The 17617-nt window shown below is 40.3% G+C and overlaps 1 protein-coding gene across 3 annotated transcripts; it reads right to left on the bottom strand.

Annotated features, from left to right (window-relative positions):
- Positions 1-1096: 1096 nt before the first annotated feature.
- Positions 1097-14273, bottom strand: LOC111872515 (peroxiredoxin-5, mitochondrial). Of its 3 annotated transcripts, none has more exons than XM_023866514.2 (4): positions 13717-14273; positions 6935-7069; positions 4779-4910; positions 1097-2628 (listed from the first exon to the last, which is right to left on the bottom strand). In XM_023866514.2, exons 1-4 carry the CDS (start codon positions 13717-13719, stop codon positions 2431-2433), a joined length of 468 nt encoding a protein of 155 aa, XP_023722282.1. In that variant the 5' UTR covers positions 13720-14273; the 3' UTR covers positions 1097-2430. The 3 variants fall into 3 exon arrangements, with proteins under 3 accessions (XP_023722282.1, XP_023722281.1, XP_023722280.1); XM_023866513.2 differs by lacking the exon at positions 13717-14273 and adding an exon at positions 11650-11688; XM_023866512.2 differs by lacking the exon at positions 13717-14273 and adding an exon at positions 8775-9005.
- Between the last annotated feature and the right edge of the window lie 3344 nt (positions 14274-17617).

The following is a 17617-nucleotide window of genomic DNA, read 5'->3' as shown; positions in this document are numbered from 1 at the left end:
GCTTGTAGTGGTTCATAGTCTGGCAATTCAGACTGAGTGCACTGAGCCAGTACACTGTGGATTTGACATGCTCTGTCGAGGATTGTAAGGTATTGTTCTGTAGTGTTTGTTTTATAATAGTGTACAGTGTATTGCCTAGTGTACAGTTACTGTGTTTCTTATTATGTCAGGCACTGTACATATTGCAATTGTGATATGGTGTCATGCTAGCCGGAAGTGGGATAAGGTAGTGCTTTCACCCCACCGCACTGTATCGATTCTGCGGTATCTACTCTGTAGGCAATGTTTTCCGCTCAGGGAGTACCTCTGAACATCACCACAGGAAGCGTAAAGCTTTGCGTGCTCCACAACAGCGTTTACTTTTCCACGCGGCTAAAGTTACAAGGCACTGAATATAATTAACTTCTCCAGGTTCAGTTGCTATAGCATTTTTGATGGTTAATCACTGAGCCTATGCACATTCAATAACAGAGAAATAATACTTCCACCTATTCAAAATAATCTGGGAATCTGCAAGCAGATCACCATTCTCATCCTTCACAATGTTAATTTTAGGTTTGTAACCCCTCTTAAGTCATTTATTCCTATATACGGGTCTATCATCATCATCATCATCATCTTCTTCTTCTTCTTACTGTTCATTGCAAGCTCATTAATTTTGTCTTTCAGATATTCCCTCTTTTCATTCCTGAAATGCCTGTTGGCTTCACATCTTATATTGTTCAGATTATCACAATTTGTTTTGCTTGGGTCCTATAACCAATGCAATTTGGCTTGTTTTCTTTGATCTGATAATTTTCAGCGTCTTTCATCTGTGCATTGTTTGTTTACTCACTGCCAGTCTCCAAGGATGGTAACATCTTGAGAAATTATGAAACTTTTCTTTTGGAATGTAAAACAACAAACTGGAAGCTGTGTGATATCTATATTTAGCATTCAGTTTGAAGGTGATAAGACAATGAACCACTGGAGCATGTATCATGAAATTATGTACACAGATAGACTATACACATACTTACACAAGCATTACAAACATGGTGATGGGGCAGAACTTTGAGGTTACATCCATTAAATTTTATGTAGACAAAATCACAAGTTTTTCCAGAAAATGAAACAAATTTATTTATTATTAATCATCATAATCACCTTCTGTAATGGTACAACTGCAACCATTATATGTTACCAGAATATGACTGTATGACCATTCATACATGTGTCCAGCAGCCTGGCTCATACACTAACTTTCACTTCATTTTGATTACAAATTTACATTACGGAAATATAATATTCATAACAAGAGATTTGTAGAACTAGAAGTCAGTGAAATAAGAAAGTAGGCTTAATGACTTCTATTTGGAACGCTTTTGTTTAAATGGAACAGTTTATGAACGATTTATATATTTTACCACCAACAGCACAATTTTTGGCTAATACTGTGAAATCTCATTTTATGAATCTTTGGGGGTACTGGCTTTCTTCAGTGACTCAAGGTCTTAACTAACTGTGGGTTATGTAAAATGTAAAATTACATCAAGACAATTTTCTTCTCCTCATAAAGCTTAAAAAAAAAATTCTTGACAGAAGTAGTTGATAAAATTGTATTTATACACAAATTAATACAGTTATACCCAATGCCATAAAATTAATTTATACAATAATTAATGACATATGAAGTGAATAATGAAAGAATCTCAGCTGAGAATCACAGTAATTATGATGCCAAGAGTGATGTGGCTTTCATCCATATTCAGTATGTGACATCACTCACCAAAGATTATGTTTGTGTAGTTGCAATTTCTGGCAGAGAGAAAACATGAATATTGATTGTTGTCTAGACCAGAATCTCAGTGAAGTGGCATGAATTCTGAAAGGTCAAACATTTCTCGCACTAAACATGGATTATTTACAGAACTAAAATTCAGTAAATATGGGAAAATGAAACATTCTTTACAGTGGCATTGGCTGGAGCCAAAAATTTATACAAAATTTCACTAAATGCAGGAACATTACAATGGGATTTCACTGTGCCATGAGAAGATAACTGTAAGCTGGAATCCAAAGTGGCAGTTGTATCAGATAATGAGTGTTAAGCGGTATACAGAATTTCAATTTAAGATCAAAAAATTCCCCAGATGGTACTGAAATTTCTATCCCATTCTTATGGTGTATTATATGAAAGCAGTAAATGTAACAGACTATGATAAACACACACATCTGTGCAATGTTTCACATGCAAAGCACTGCCATTTTTCTTGGAAGTATACTGCTTGGATTCTTCCTTTACAGCACTACACAGAAGTTACGAATGAACTCTGGGAGGTAACATTTTACATTTGCTGATGACTTTCATTAAGGTAGGTCTTGCTACTGTGATGCATTTCATCTTCTTGAGCAGAGCATACAAAGGCAATCACAACTGTTTGAATGCATTTAGACATTCAAATTAATTTTATCAGCCAATGAACATGTTAGTCCTGTGCCGTCAGGTTCCACGTTGATGGACTTAACAACACCATCTTCAACAACCATTGAGTATCGCTTTGATCGAGTTCCACCAAGTGGTGGCAAATCAGTTGACAGGTCCACAGCCTTTGTGAATGCAGCATTGGGATCAGCAAGCATCCGAACCTGAAATAATGAACACATTTATATGAATTTCTCTCTCATATACTCCACATTTAGGGCTTTTGATGCCATCACACAGCAAAACGATTCTGTTACATATAATAAGCAACTGAATTGAATATACACGTCTCAATATATCAACCAGTTTAGTATATTAAACACTATATGTTTCAGCTGTGGTTGACATCAATAGGTGTGTACATATGTAATAAAAATAGCTCCGTTTTTGTTGAAACATGTAGTGTACAACTATTTTTTGCATGATACTTTTTCTGTGCCTTGAAGATTACAAATAAGGGGAACTGTGTTCACTCTTAAGTTATGTCTAACAATTTCCAAGTAGCAGATACCTAAAACAGTACAATTATATGAGACTTGAGGTTCTCATAGCAGTGACTGAAGAGTACTGTATTCAGGAAGGTAACAAGAAAGCAAGCGAGCACTCTGCTTGCAGCTGGCTTGGCTTACCCTTCAACCTGAAGCTGGAGGCAGCATATTCCTCCAAAATGACAGGTAGATTATTAGATTACATAGCATCATATCTCAGAAGATAGTACTCCTCATGACAGTCTGTTACAGACAGGAGGGAGACAGAATTTCAAACTTCCTCATGACAAGGCATAATAGTACAGTGCAGATTCAGAGAAACCTAAAATCATATTTTAATTCATGTAAGATGATAGCATGTTCTGGTGACCTAGTTTTCTGTTCCAAAGAACTGTCAGCCTGCATCTTTGAAGTCATGTGACTATACAGTGGCCTGACACGAATATTTATAGTTGCAGGTTACAAGGCAAAGGAACTTACACTCTCTTGGTGATGGACATGGCTCAATATGGTAGATACCTCTTAGTTTCTTTCTCAGTTTTATTCTGAAGGGAGGTAATAAGAATTTGATTTGTTTCATTCTGGTCTGTCACACTAACAATATCATAAAAAGATAAAACAGTTCTGTCCAGTGTGACTGGTTTTCTTATTTCAATTCTTCATGCCCTTACATGTTTCGGCCCTTAGAGACCATCATCAGAGGGACATCGATACAGTTTGGAAACCACTATTACAATATGTGTTCCGAGTGTTAAGATATATATACAGGGTGTCCCAGGAGGAATGTGCCAAACTTCGGGAGGGCGTTCCTTATGTTAAAGTATGCCGATATAACCCAAAACACCTATGTCCAAAGTTGAACGGTTACGGAGATAATGGCCCAAGAAAAGTGTGGTCTTCTGGCAGGTCCAAGCACTGTACCTCGCTGTACCTCTCAGCTGAGAGCCCTTATCTATGTTTGTCCTTGAGTGCGATGATACTCCCTAGCCGTGCTTATGTAGTTGGCTCATACCAGAACGCGCAGTCAGCACGTTACGTCATCGCTCGCCAGTCATGTGTTATGTATACTGCTTGGAAACCTAAGGACAATTATGACATGGCGAGCGAGTATTTTGTACTTCAATTTTATGGCTTTCCGTCACTCACAAGTTGGTTTGATGTTACGTACATTATTAACATTACAGAATCCACATATTCCTGCCAGTTTTAATATCTATTTTGTAATCAACAAGTGTGTAACCCCGGTCAAAGTTTGACACTTCTCTGGCCATTATCTCCGTAACCGTTCAACTTTGGACATAGGTGTTTTGGGTTATATCGGCATACTTTAACATAAGGAACACCCTCCCGAAGTTTGGCACATTCCTCCTGGGACACCCTGTATATCTTAACACCCAAAACACCTATTGTAATAGTGGTTTCCAAAACTGTATTGATGTCCCTCTGATGATGGTCTCTAAGGACCAAAACATGTAAGGGCATGAAGAATTGAAATAAGAAAACCAGTCACATTGGACAGAACTGTTTTATTTTTTTATGGGGTAATAAGACATGTTAAGACAGTGAAAGAAGCTATATCAAAGCCATTTTTTTCCTGAATCAGTGGTGTCTCATAGCATAATTCTGCTACTTTTATATCTGTATTAATGTCTTTGAGGCTGGACTAAGCTCATGTCCACTATCTCTGCTGAAGCTGTGGTGTAGAATGATACCAATAACCTCATGGATGATCAACGTGCACCCAGGAATGAAGGAAAATTAGTTACAGGCCACAGCAAAATCATGCATTCTTCTGTAATCCTGCAATAAATTTTACATAGACTTACTTTCCCTTCCACTTTATGTTCTTTACCCCAGGCTTCCATAACAAATGGATCATTGACAGAAATACAGATGATTTCTTTCACGCCTTTTTGTTTCAGTTCATCCGCCTTGCTTACATAACCTGGGAGGTGAGTCTACAAAAAGGAATGAAACACACCAAATAAGACACAGACATAAGAAAAAGATATCATTGTTAACAGATCATGGAGACCCATACGATTGTGAGACATCAAGGTTTCAACATTTTCTAGGCAGTCTGCACACTGATAATGGTAAGGGTGTCAGGCTTATGCACAGAGTGCCCTTTGCCTCCAGTCATGGTACTCATTTGTGTTAGAGACTGAGTTGACCCCGGGACCATAGTGCAGCTGTAAGGATTAAGTCAACTGAAAAATCCAATGTCCTCATCAGGAATTGGAACCGCGACCTTCCAGCTTGTAGAATAGTGCCTCAATGAACTACACTGCTGTGTGTCCCCAATAGCACATTATAACACTAAAATAAGTACTAATGGGTATCTGATGTAGTGGCAAGACACATCAGAAATGTAAGGAGGGTCATAATTCATGGTTACATGGGATTCCACATCTAAGGAACCATAAAAATTAGTTGCAAATACACAGCGGTTGAACAAAATAATGGAAACACTACAGATACTGTGCACATTTCTTTATTACTATGGTGTTAGACCACCTTCTGCCTTCAATACAGCAGCAGTCCTTTGAATGGACTCGTACAAGTTTTGAACAGTCCTTAGCAGAATTTTATACAACTCTTCTTGAAGAACATCTTCACGTTGCTTTAGAGATGTTGGAGACAGCAATCTGTTCCTCATTCTAGTCTCCAAAACCGACCAGAATGGTTCAATGATGTTCAAATCTGGTGACTGTGTTGGCCAGGGAAGATGCTGAAGTTCACCTTCATGTTCTTCAAACCATGGCTGAACAGTTCCAGCTGTGTGAATGGGGACACTATAATCTTGGAAAACTGCAACATTGTTTGGAAGCAACATCTGGATTATGGGATATACCTGATTACCCAACCTGTCCACATATTCCCTTGTAGTAATTCGGCCATGGAGGGTAATAATGGGACCAACAAAATACCATGACATCACTGCCCAAACCATCACAGACTGTTCCCCATGTTTCACTGTTGCAACCAGGCATTCTGGATTGTAGGCTTCTTTGAGGGTTCTCCAAACGTAAACCCTTCCTGGTGTAGGGAACAGCGTGAAGGACAACTCACCTGATTGTATCACACATTTCCAGTTTTCTTATATCAGGGTTTATAGTTGTGACACCATCGTTTACGCATCTGTGCATTAATTTCAGTAATCAGAGGTTAAACAGTTTCAGCCCTACCATGGATGTTGGATTTATGAAGCTCACACTGGACAGTTTTTGTGGAAACAGGGTCTTGAAGATCAGTATTCAGTTCTGCTGTCCTGTCATCTGTGCTGCAGTAGTTGTGTGATTTTTTTACACAATCCTTCTCAATTTATGAAAACTTATTTCTGTCAATGTTCATTTTCACCCACTGTTCCTCTTTGCAGACGTCATCTTCCCATGATACGTGTATGCTGACATAACCTTAGAAACTGTTGCTCTTGATATACCTAATAATGTGACAGTTTTTGTTGCAGATGCTCCAGCTAAACATGCACTAACAATCTGTCCTCTTTCAAAACTGGACAAGTCTCCCATTTTCCGATTCTTTCACACAGACTGTCACTCAACACAACCATTAATGCACTGATACAAGTACTACAGATCGTAAACAAATGGAAGAACATTCAGTTTTGCCAAATGAAGTTCTTTCAAATTAGCCAACACAAATTCCATTCCTCAATTCCTTAGTGTTTCCATTATTTTCTTGACCCCCAGTAAGTATATCAGTGCACTGGAATTTCAGTATTTTTTGCTTGACTGTTTACTTTATGAGATTTAGATTCCCATGCTGGTTAAGTATTAAGACCTACAGTCTTATAGGGTGTGACTATGAACTTTGGTAGATAGGTACCAATGTTTTGGAAGATTCTACCCTGAAGATGGAGGCAGCAGTTTTCTCCAAAACACTGGTAAACACATCCCACATCTTCATACAACTATGGAACAGCAAGAAACCAGGAAATGCAACAGGAACTAAAGCCACTCACCTTGGAGCAGCCAGGTGTGAAGGCCCCAGGCACTGCAAAAATCACAACCTTCTTTCCCTTAGTAATGTCTGAAAGGTTAACCTTGATGGTGGGATTGTTCTCATACAGCTCCACGCTCGGAAGCTTGTCACCAGCCTGCAACAGACACATTTCATGCACAGAAATAATGTTGTCAAAAGTGTGCTTAGCACCACAGCATAGAGTTATATAGAGAAAATGGAGGTAAAGATGGAAATCAGTGGTCACCTCTGCAGCTGTACACACTTTACCTTCCCTTAACACCAAGCCATGAAGGTGTGCAGAAGTAAAGGTAAAACTCCACATTTTGCAGCTTGGCTGCAATATAAATATTGTGGCGTATGGACCCGTTACTAAGCGGTGACTATAAATAGCAGAGTTGCTAGGTAATGCCCACAAAATGCATGCAACAACAGAGGAACAGTGCTTTCAGTTGGTCTCTGCCAAGCTGTTATGACGAGGACAGTCTGTTGAGAGTTCAGTTACTCAGCCTCTGAAGAGAAGACCAGGAGGTCGGTGTGAGATGGCCACCGGCCTGGAAATTAATCAGTTCAAGCAATAAGTCAATTGTGGGGCATTTCCCAGCTAGTGAGTACATGAGCACAGAAGATGAAGAATCTCCATTGGTAGGATCCATTACCAGGCAGCGATTACTGAAGACTGTAAGAGACTGAGTTCATTAGTCTGTGTGTGTGTGTGTGTGTGTGTGTGTAACAGTGAACTGTAGAGTCTAGTCACCAGCCATGTGTTAAAGTGCTCAATAAATGCAATTACCAATCCAAACCCCATTTATAGTCACTCGTATACAGGACAATATTCCCCATGAAAAGACACGCTTAAACTATTTTATTTTCTGCAAAACTAAATCATGGGAGGAGACAGAGAGTCAAAGAGTACAATTAGGTTTGCCAACCACCTGCTTTTATATTAGGAGTGTACAAGGTCTGACAATAAAGTTCGCAAACTGGCCACCGTGTGCTTGCCGAGGCAGTATTGGACAGAAACCTCAGTGTGGTTTTATGATGCTGGCATATTAGCTTTTCACAGCGGTGTTGCTGATCTATGGCAGTCTCTGAATGGTGTCTATTATTGTCTGACTGTATGTTGGTGTGCCTCTTGAGAATATGTTGAAGCTTGAATTAGAGCACTGTCTGTGAGGGAGTTATTAGCTAGTAAACAAATAACTTTGCTGGAACACCCTCCCTATTCACCGGATCTAGCCACCAGTGACTTTTTACTGCTCCTGAAGATAAAGGAAACATTGAAATACAGGGATTTTGATGATACTGATGACACTGATTACTGCATTTACAACTTCCACTTTCTATTATATGTAATTACATGTCTGCACTACTGGCGAAGTTTGACTCACGTACAAAATTACTTGAGACACAGTATTAGTAGCAGTGTACTAGCCTACAAGTGCTGAATTAGCTTCCGCGATAGGGGCCAGACTTCGGTCCCCACCACTAAATCTAACCCAACACATGCAAAACCAACCGGTAAATTTATGGTTTTGTTTGGGCTCCATTCAACATAACCTGTCGCAGTTAACCCAGATACTGAAGGCCTGATTAACTTCGTCTCATGACACACTTCCCTGCAAGAAACAAAATTACTCGCAATGTTCCCTATGTATGTATCATCCATTTAAGACTGCATAACTCGACCATTTCAAATTGACATCTCCGAAGGTTAAGATCACACCACAGAAACAATCTTCTGAAACATGATACACACGTATCTATATATATTTGAAATGGCCTTGAGCAAAAACTACGTAAAAGACGAATATTTATATCACAAATATTTCACTTCTTACCTGAATAACCATTCTTAAATGGGACGTGAAAAACAACCTCTTGACACGTGACACAACACTCTGCACGCTACGAACAGCGCTAACCTGCTGCATTTATAGACCGGCTTCGATTGACCTTCGCCCTTATATACAGGAAAGAAATGTTACATGTGACCAATACAACGAACGATTAGTCATTCTACGACTACTTGAACTGCTATTGCCCTGGTTGCATTTCAAATGTTGGTACACGTTTCTATCTTGAGCATAGAACTAACACGCATGGAAGGTAAAAACAGCATTATATTTTTTGTGCACTGCAGAGCCACCCAGGGGTGTAGACATAGAACTAAGAAGACCAGTGCGGTCTTGTATCGCACCCATTTCTAGACTGAAAAACCGGGAATAAATGGTATTAGGTTGTTCTCGTAATTTATTGACATTTCATTTTAAATACAAAATGAAACGACATATAACTTACGAAAAGGGCAGACTTCCAAAGATCGAAATTCTTGTGATTCCATTGTATGTAAAAGCATTAATAAAATTATTTTTAAATTTTCCCTTTCGAATATTTTCTTTAAATTAATATGGAGATTTTAACATATGTTTTCCCCGTACAAGTGCGTATTTTACTAAATAAGAGGGATCTCTTGACAGTGGAATCACTAAAGTCAAGTAATTTCTAAGATTTTCGGAGCTTTCACGGAAAGTCATCCGCGTCAAGATGGGAATGGATTCCCAACGTTTCGGAAACTGTCACTGTCTCTATTATCGGAGAAAGGGATTGATGAATTCATCAAGACACAGCTGACTGATTGTGATAGTATATTACATTAACATCTAAATTCCTTATATAAGGAACATCCCAGAAGTCGCGTGCCGTAAGCAACTTCAATTTGGCACAATACAGAAAATCGCAAAGAAGGAAGTTATTGTAAACCACGTACTTCCAGTGAGGAATGTTGGAATATGTTTACATACGATTTGCCGTTGCGTTTCTACTTTTTTTATACATCAGCAGTAAAATTTTAGAGAGATGTTGAAGGTGACAAGATGGCGAAAGGGGAAGTGTTTCCAGAGTAGGGAAAAGCGGTAGTGAAGGAGACAGGTATAATATGAAACAGAAATAGTGAGTGAAACCAGTGTATTTTAATGTACTCGTGCTGAAACAACGTTACATGCTGGCATTGTGGCAAATCGTTGTGAGTTCACAGAACTACACATGGCACAATTGTGTATATATTCGCTACGGTAAATGTTCAGACTGGTTTCCATGTTGTTCACACATGGAAGTACGGTGCCTTATACTAGTGCGCACACGTCACAATATAACTGGAGTAATGTCTGCACATGCGTCACGGATAGTGTCACAGTATACAGAGTGTCCCAGGAGGAATGTGCCAGACTTAGGGAGGGTGTTCCTTATGTTAAAGTATGCCGATATAACCCAAAACACCTATGACCAAAGTTGATCGGTTACGGAGATAATGACCAGAGAAAAGTGTGGTCTTCTGGCGGGTCCACGCACTGTACCTACCAGCTGACAAGTCTTATCGATGTTTGTCCTTGAGTGTGGAGATGACGGCTCACACTAGCACACGAGAAGCACTGCGGGATTGTATTTCTGCAGCGGCAGAACACATACGTCACCACCCAGGCAACAGTGCTTCTGCTACCCAATCCCTCATGATGCACCCATTCCCTCATGATGCGTGCCGAAAATTGCATTGCAGCTTGCGGAGGACACTTTGAACAATTACTATAAAGCAGGTACTGTATTTTAGTACAGTTATGTACTCGGCTTATACCAGAATACGCAGTCAGCCATGTTACGTGAGTGCATGCCATTCATGTGTCATGTATAGTGCTTGGAACCATAAGGACAACTTTGACATGGCGTGCGAGTTTTTTGTAGTTCAATTTAATGGCTTCATGTCATTCACAAGTTAGTTTGATGTTACGTACATTATTAACATTACATAAACCACACATTCCTGCCAGTTGTAATATTTATTTGGTAATCAACAAGTGTGTAACACCTGTCAAATTTTCACACTCCTCTGGCCATTATCTCCGTAACCGTTCAACTTTGGACATAGGTGTTTTGGGTTATATCGGCATACTTTAGCATAAGGAACACCCTCCCAAAGTTTGGCACATTCCTCCTGGGACATTCTTTATACATATACTGTGTCATTTCACGTTATACTGTCCAACCCCTGTATATGCTAAACTTGATACATGGCGCATCATAATTATGCATGTGATAATGATGAATATAGAACTAAGTATTAGCCGAGATAATACTTGGGATCCCGGGATTCTCAATATGCAGATGGATCTTCCTGAAATACAGTATAATAACAATGGATGGATTATTTGGATGCCAATAACATTGCTCGTAAAATCCTCTCCTAAAATAAGTTGCAACGGATATTATAATTGCAGAACTAATCATAAGTAATTTCTTATTGAAAAGTAACGAAATTTTAGATACCTGCGCCATCCTGATCCCAGGTAGAGGTGTTAAATGTGACCGAATTTGGGCCTTAACGAGTTACGCAACTGGCCCTGTGGTGTATACCCTATCACAATTGTTTCAGTATTCAGAAATGGTTAAATACGTCGTCGATACTTTTGACGCCAAGAGGAATGCATACTCTATTCTTCAAGGCGCACGCCCGGCACAAGCATAAATGCCGTCCCAAGCGATGGAATATTGGGGATGATACTTAGAACTCAAACAGGGGAAGTACAGCTCTAGTACTTAGAGCTGACAGTCCTCCGACGCGGAGTAGGAGAAGTATTGGTAGTGGTGGGGGGAGCACCAGCATGCCGACAAGTGTGGCGGGGAATGCAGTACATGCGTTCTCAAAAGGAAATGACTTCTTACCTCATTGTGTTGCATAGTGATGGTTTATTCTCGTTGATGTTCACACATCCGATGTTAAGTTTTAAGTGCCGAATCCCAGACTATTATGCACTATACACTATTATACACTTTTCACTGTTATATACATGAAGAGTTTATTTACATATTACACGGGTCTATTCTAAAGGGGCAACACCGGCAATGTCCGCATAGATATCATCTCCACATGTCTGTCCTTCCTCGTCACAACCAGATGAATCGGAGCTACCATCAGAACTGTCATCACTATCACCGCCAACATGGAAGACGAACTCCCGTCCTGCATTCAAAAGGCCTTCCCGTGCAATTAATTATTGCTCAATGTTCCTTACATGTTGGCACTTACGTTGCCATTCTTCTGCAGTTATGGAAGCCAATTTTTGGTCTGCCAGTTTAATGATGTCATCCATCCATTTCTGGGGAGACGCGTTCGTTGCTTCTGCATTGTCTACGCAACGGCTCCCTGTTCTTTGCGTCACCATGGAAGTGCCTATTCCAAACTCACGTGTTCGGGAACACTCCTTCGCAACGGTCTGTTTGTATGCGATTTGTCGCTGTTGGAACTCAACAATTTCCATTGTATCTGTTTCGCGGCGATGGACGTAAGGTAACGCGTCACAATATTAATACAGTAATTAGAGAATAATACACTCAAATAAGACTCCAAGAGTCAAAACCTTTTTAACTTGACTGTACAATGAAGAAGGCTCTTGGGACGTCTGCTCGCACTGAATGGAGACGAATGACTAATCACAACACCCCTCAACTTTCACGAAAGGACCTACCCATCCACTGCGCAGCTTTTCCTGGACTGTCAGCTCTAAGTACTAGCACTGTACATGCTACATGTACTGTAGCATGCAAATGCAGAAATCTTAAAGCCTGATGCGGAGCTTCAAATTTTCTATTTCTAGTTTTGTTTTGTTATAAAAGGAATGAATGCGTATGCAGGGCGGAAACAAAACTAACAAACAAATACTTACTTACTTACTCATGGAGGTGAGCCCTTCTTGAGAACACGCCAATTGTGCAGCTACTCAAGAACTTCCAGCATTTTATGAAACCTAGAGGTCCATTACCGTGTTCACAAGAGCCCTCCACTGGTCTCTATTCTGACCCAGACCAATCCAATCCATACCATCCCAGCCTGTCTCTCTAAGATCCATTTTAACACTGTCCATCCATCTACGCCTTGGGGTTCCCAGTGGTCTGTTTCCTTCTGGCTTTCCCACCAATGTCCTATATGCAGTTCTCTTCTGTCCCATTCGTGCTACACGCCCTGCCCACTTCATTCTCTTTGACTTGATCATTCTAATTATAGGAGTACTTGGAGAAGAGTACAAGTTATGAAGCTCCTCATTATGCAGTTTTCTCCAACCTCCCGTCACTTCATCTCTCTTCGGTCCAAATATTCTCAACACCCTGTTCTCAAACACCCTCAGTCTATGTTCCTCCCTTAATGTCAGAGGCCAAGTTTCGCTCCCATACAAAACCACAGGCAAAAATACAGTACATCAGCTATTTGTAGACTTGAAGAAAGCCTATGATTCAGTTAGGAGGGAAGTATTGTACAATATTCTGATAGAGTTTGGGGTGCCCATGAAACTAGTTAGGCTGATTTAAATGTGTTTAAACGAAACTTATAGTAAAGTCTGTATAGGTCAATATTTGTCTGATAAATTTCCTATCCAGAATGGTCTAAAACAAGGACATGCTTTATCGCCACTTCTTTTCAACTTTGCATTACATTACGCCATTAGGAATGTCCAGGAAACCCTAGTGGGACTGAAATTAAACGGGACACATTAGCTGTTGGTCTACGCCGATGATATGAATCTACTGGGTGATAATATAGATATAATAAAGAAACAAAGAAATAAGCGTTTCGAATATATAAATTGACTCAAACGTTACAATATTTAAAAGAAATATTCAGTATAAGTAAAATATGGAACGGATTAATTCAAGGTTGGTCCATCGTAAACACTTTTCGAAACCTGCCTATAGAAATCATAAGGTCACAGGCACAGTCTTACAACCTATATTTACCATGTTCCTGACACTCCGTAGATAATGACTTATGTTTTTTCTTGCTATTCACTACACATTTATGAATTTATTTGTCATATTCAAGCGATCCACACATTCTGCTCCAAATTTTAGTTCTCCACTCAGCGTAACTGTTATATTCCTCCTAAGACAGACCTTATTATACTGGAATTTAAATATTATGTCCTGATTGTGCGCGTGATTCACTTACGGACATTTGATCTTTCAGATATTTCCTATTACTTAATGTACGCCCAAGCCTCTGTGCTCCATGAAAATTAAATGTAATCGGTTACAAATATCGCTTATGGTCACAACTTGGTTACTCTATCCGTAATGCTCAAAGTGATCATTTTATCGTGTAAGTTTCCGTTTTGATATTGTCGCGTGTATGAGTGTGAACATAGACGAAGTTTTGATTGTTAATTGAGTTTATTGAACTCTTATGCACACAGCTCGTAACTTCAAATAACTGTAGCGCTTTGCTAATTCACACATTGCAATTCAGTACAGCACACACTTAAGTCTTCTCAGCCTGTTTTGTCTTCACCAGTCTTCTGGTAATGGCTTCCAACGGCGGATGTTCCCCTTCCTCTGGACTCCCGAACTGTCCCCGTGCCTCAGCTACCAGTTTCTAACAGCAACAGCTCTCAAGGACTGAACCACAGCAGTTCTCGAACTAACTCACTCACTAACCAACTCACTCCACCCTACTAACTCTTATTAATTGTCCTGCTTATAACATCTCGGCATGGACAGCGTAGAAGACATTGTTCCCTGGTTGTTGTATCCACTGTTGCGTGAGCAATCATCGGCACGGACCGCGCAAAAACACTATTCCTCTGTTACTGTATACGGTCCGTAGCCTACTAACGGGTTTACATAACAATATTAAATAAAGACAAAGAGGCTTAAACTTGTTAATGTTTCCTACATAAAAGCTGCTGCTAGCTGCTATTAATAACATAATGTGAGTCTGTCGCCATGAGCGGGCAGCGATATCTGGCATAATCGATTTCTGCTTGCCACCTTGGACATGATCACTTCCCGCATGACCTTCGGGTCGACACGTGCGGGCATCAAGATTATTCTCCACAGCCGAGTGAAGGCCTTCTTGCGATGTCGAGTGATGATACAAAATCAACCAACACGATGCATGGAAATACTATGAATGGGACTTAAACGGCATTAATATTGTGTATAAAAATTGTCTTCAAAGTTACCATTGACTGAAATATCTCTTATACCTTACATGCATTAAAAAACAAGACGAAAACATGTTTATGCATTTCCACATCTTTACATATATTAATAACAGATTTTGCAGCATGGAAGAGGACTTCCATGGGTAAATTTTAGAGAGTTGAAAACGTGCATGGGTTCGAGTGCAAGATAATTTCCCCCCATTATTTTTCTCTCTAAGAGGCGCGTTTGGGGCAAGAGAGCAATAGGATCGTTGCTAGGATATTGTGGAAAAACAATATTACCTTCTCTTATTGACAGGATAAGGGGGGGGGGACCCTCAAATTGTCTCCTCCTGCTGTTCGGATACGGGAGAAACCCCAAATATTTTCTGCTGTTCTGATAAGGGAGAAACCCCAAAATTTCTTCTGCTGTTCGGGTAAGGGAGAAACCACAAAATATCTTCTGCTGTTCTGAAAAGGGGGAAACCCCAAAATATCTTCTGCTGTTCGGATAAGGGAGAAACCCCAAAATATCTTCTGCTGTTCGGATAAGGGAGAAACCACATCTTCTGCTGTTCGGATAAGGGAGAAACCACAAAACATCTTCTGCTGTTTGGATACGGGAGAAACCATAAAACATCTTCTGCTATTAGAATACGGGAGAAACCCAAAAATATGTTTCTCGTTACTATCATCATCATCATCATCATCATCATCGTCAGTAATCTGTCAGACGACAGGTCCACAGTCTCTTCCAAAACAATTCCTCCACTTAATGCGATCTAGAGCTTTCTCCTTCAAATGACAGTATCCTCTTCTCTCCCCAAGGTCATCCAGAATCTTCTTACGTCTTCTTCCTCGTCTTCTTGTCACTTCTATCCGCCCCTCTATCTTTCCTTCAATAAATTCTTTTAGACGGCAGTTTCTGCGTAAAACATGACCAATCCAATTAGCCTTCCATTTTATTATTTCATGTAGGATATTCCTCTGCTCACTGACTCTAATTAACACTTCTTCATTTCTCNCGCGGTGACGTAACGCGCAACGCTAACGTAACCGTAATCAACGTCCTACTGTGACGTGGCACTCATTACGCCACAGGCAAGCACTGCAGCTATATAAGTGGATGCACAGTGCGTATCGAGCAGTTCGAGTTCGAGTTCGAGTTCGAGTTCGAGTTCGAGTTCTAGTGTGGCTACCGCAGAGTTGTACTGAGTTGGACTAGTGAGTTCTAATGTGGGTACCAAGAGTTCTACTGTAGCAGCCGCCGAATACAGTTGTACGGTGACAGCCGCCGAGTTATAAAGTAACAGCCAGCCGACTACAAGTTGGAGTATAGCAGCCGTCGCGGAAAGAAGATCCGGACGTGAGTGCGATTGTGTAATTGGGAGCGTGTGATACAGTGATACAAAGCTCCCCTACTGTCAACGTGTAGACTACTGAAGACAGAGTGAACTGATTTGCGCATAGGGTTATAAGTCGTGAAACCCCGCAACAGTGTCGACAGATTAATGCGATTAGGGTTATAAAGTGTGAAACCCCGCAACTGTGTAATAAGTAATTGTAGCCGTTATTTGCAGATTGTTAAATAAACCAATTAACCATCTCTACGGCGTCTTCAGTAACGTAAACACGTTACAATAATCTTAACTTTGTTAGTTTGTTAATCTATACAGCAAAACACCACTTTGGATCAGACACGGGTCTGCAGTCGTTGGGACGTGTACTCTAATCTGGAGTACACATGGACGTACACTGTCTGCTTATTATTTCTCCGCCTGTACGAGTTGGGAAAAGGAGGGAAGGGGTAAAGGTAAAGTTGTCCCTGTGCTTAACTAATTAAGCACTACACCATGAAGGTGCATGGGGGAGTGGATGTATTGATCCATATTTTCTTGACCTCGGCACTAGCTAGAGGTGAGTGGTCAGATTCAAGTCTCGGCCGCTTTACCCCTGGAGAAAGAGCCCCCGGTAACCAATGGATAGGAGACTGGGTGGAGGCCAGAGCCAGTCTGAACGACTTGGAGAAAAGAAAATTCTTGACCCTACCGGGACTTGAACTCGGACCCCTCGGTCTTCCATCTAATAGCTAGTCACTATACTGACTACGCTATCTCGGAGAGGGTAGATAAGCTAAATTCTGACTAGAATTGTGTGGAAGTGGGGCACTGTTGAATTAAACGCAAAAACATTTGCCGCATGTTCTCTGAGATAATGAATTAATTACACCACAATAATCACAAATTTATATTTCTGTTAAGCTTGCCTGATGCCACCACATACTTAGCATACCCCTCAGGGCCAGAAATGCAATAATTTGGCTACATGGAATGCGTTCTTTGTATTATTGCATACCTCGCTGGCCACGATGTTCATTTATTTCACGTACAGATATGTAGCGTCACGAGTCACAAAATATTTAGCCTTTCTTTTGTTGAAATTTTTGTAGCGGCTTAAATTAGGGTATGGCTTAATTAAGTGGTAAGATTCTTTTAAATAAATTACGTTATGATAGCAATCAGTTGGAGTAGTGAGGGAGCTCGTCCCATTCTTTATTTAAAGAGGAGCCTTATGCGAAGTCTTGCAGTAAGTTGTAGGACAGAAAAACAGGTCCCAATTAAATGGAAAAGAGCAGACTCTTGGTGCCATGTCGGCTCCTCATAGAATATCATTATCTGAAGTTAGCCGAGAATATAATTTATTCAGTGGAAGTTTCC

The sequence above is a fragment of the Cryptotermes secundus genome, unplaced genomic scaffold (genome assembly GCF_002891405.2).
Source record: "Cryptotermes secundus unplaced genomic scaffold, Csec_1.0 scaffold537, whole genome shotgun sequence".
Taxonomy (NCBI): Eukaryota; Metazoa; Arthropoda; class Insecta; order Blattodea; family Kalotermitidae; genus Cryptotermes; species Cryptotermes secundus.
This window is presented reverse-complemented; position numbering and strand designations above follow the sequence as displayed.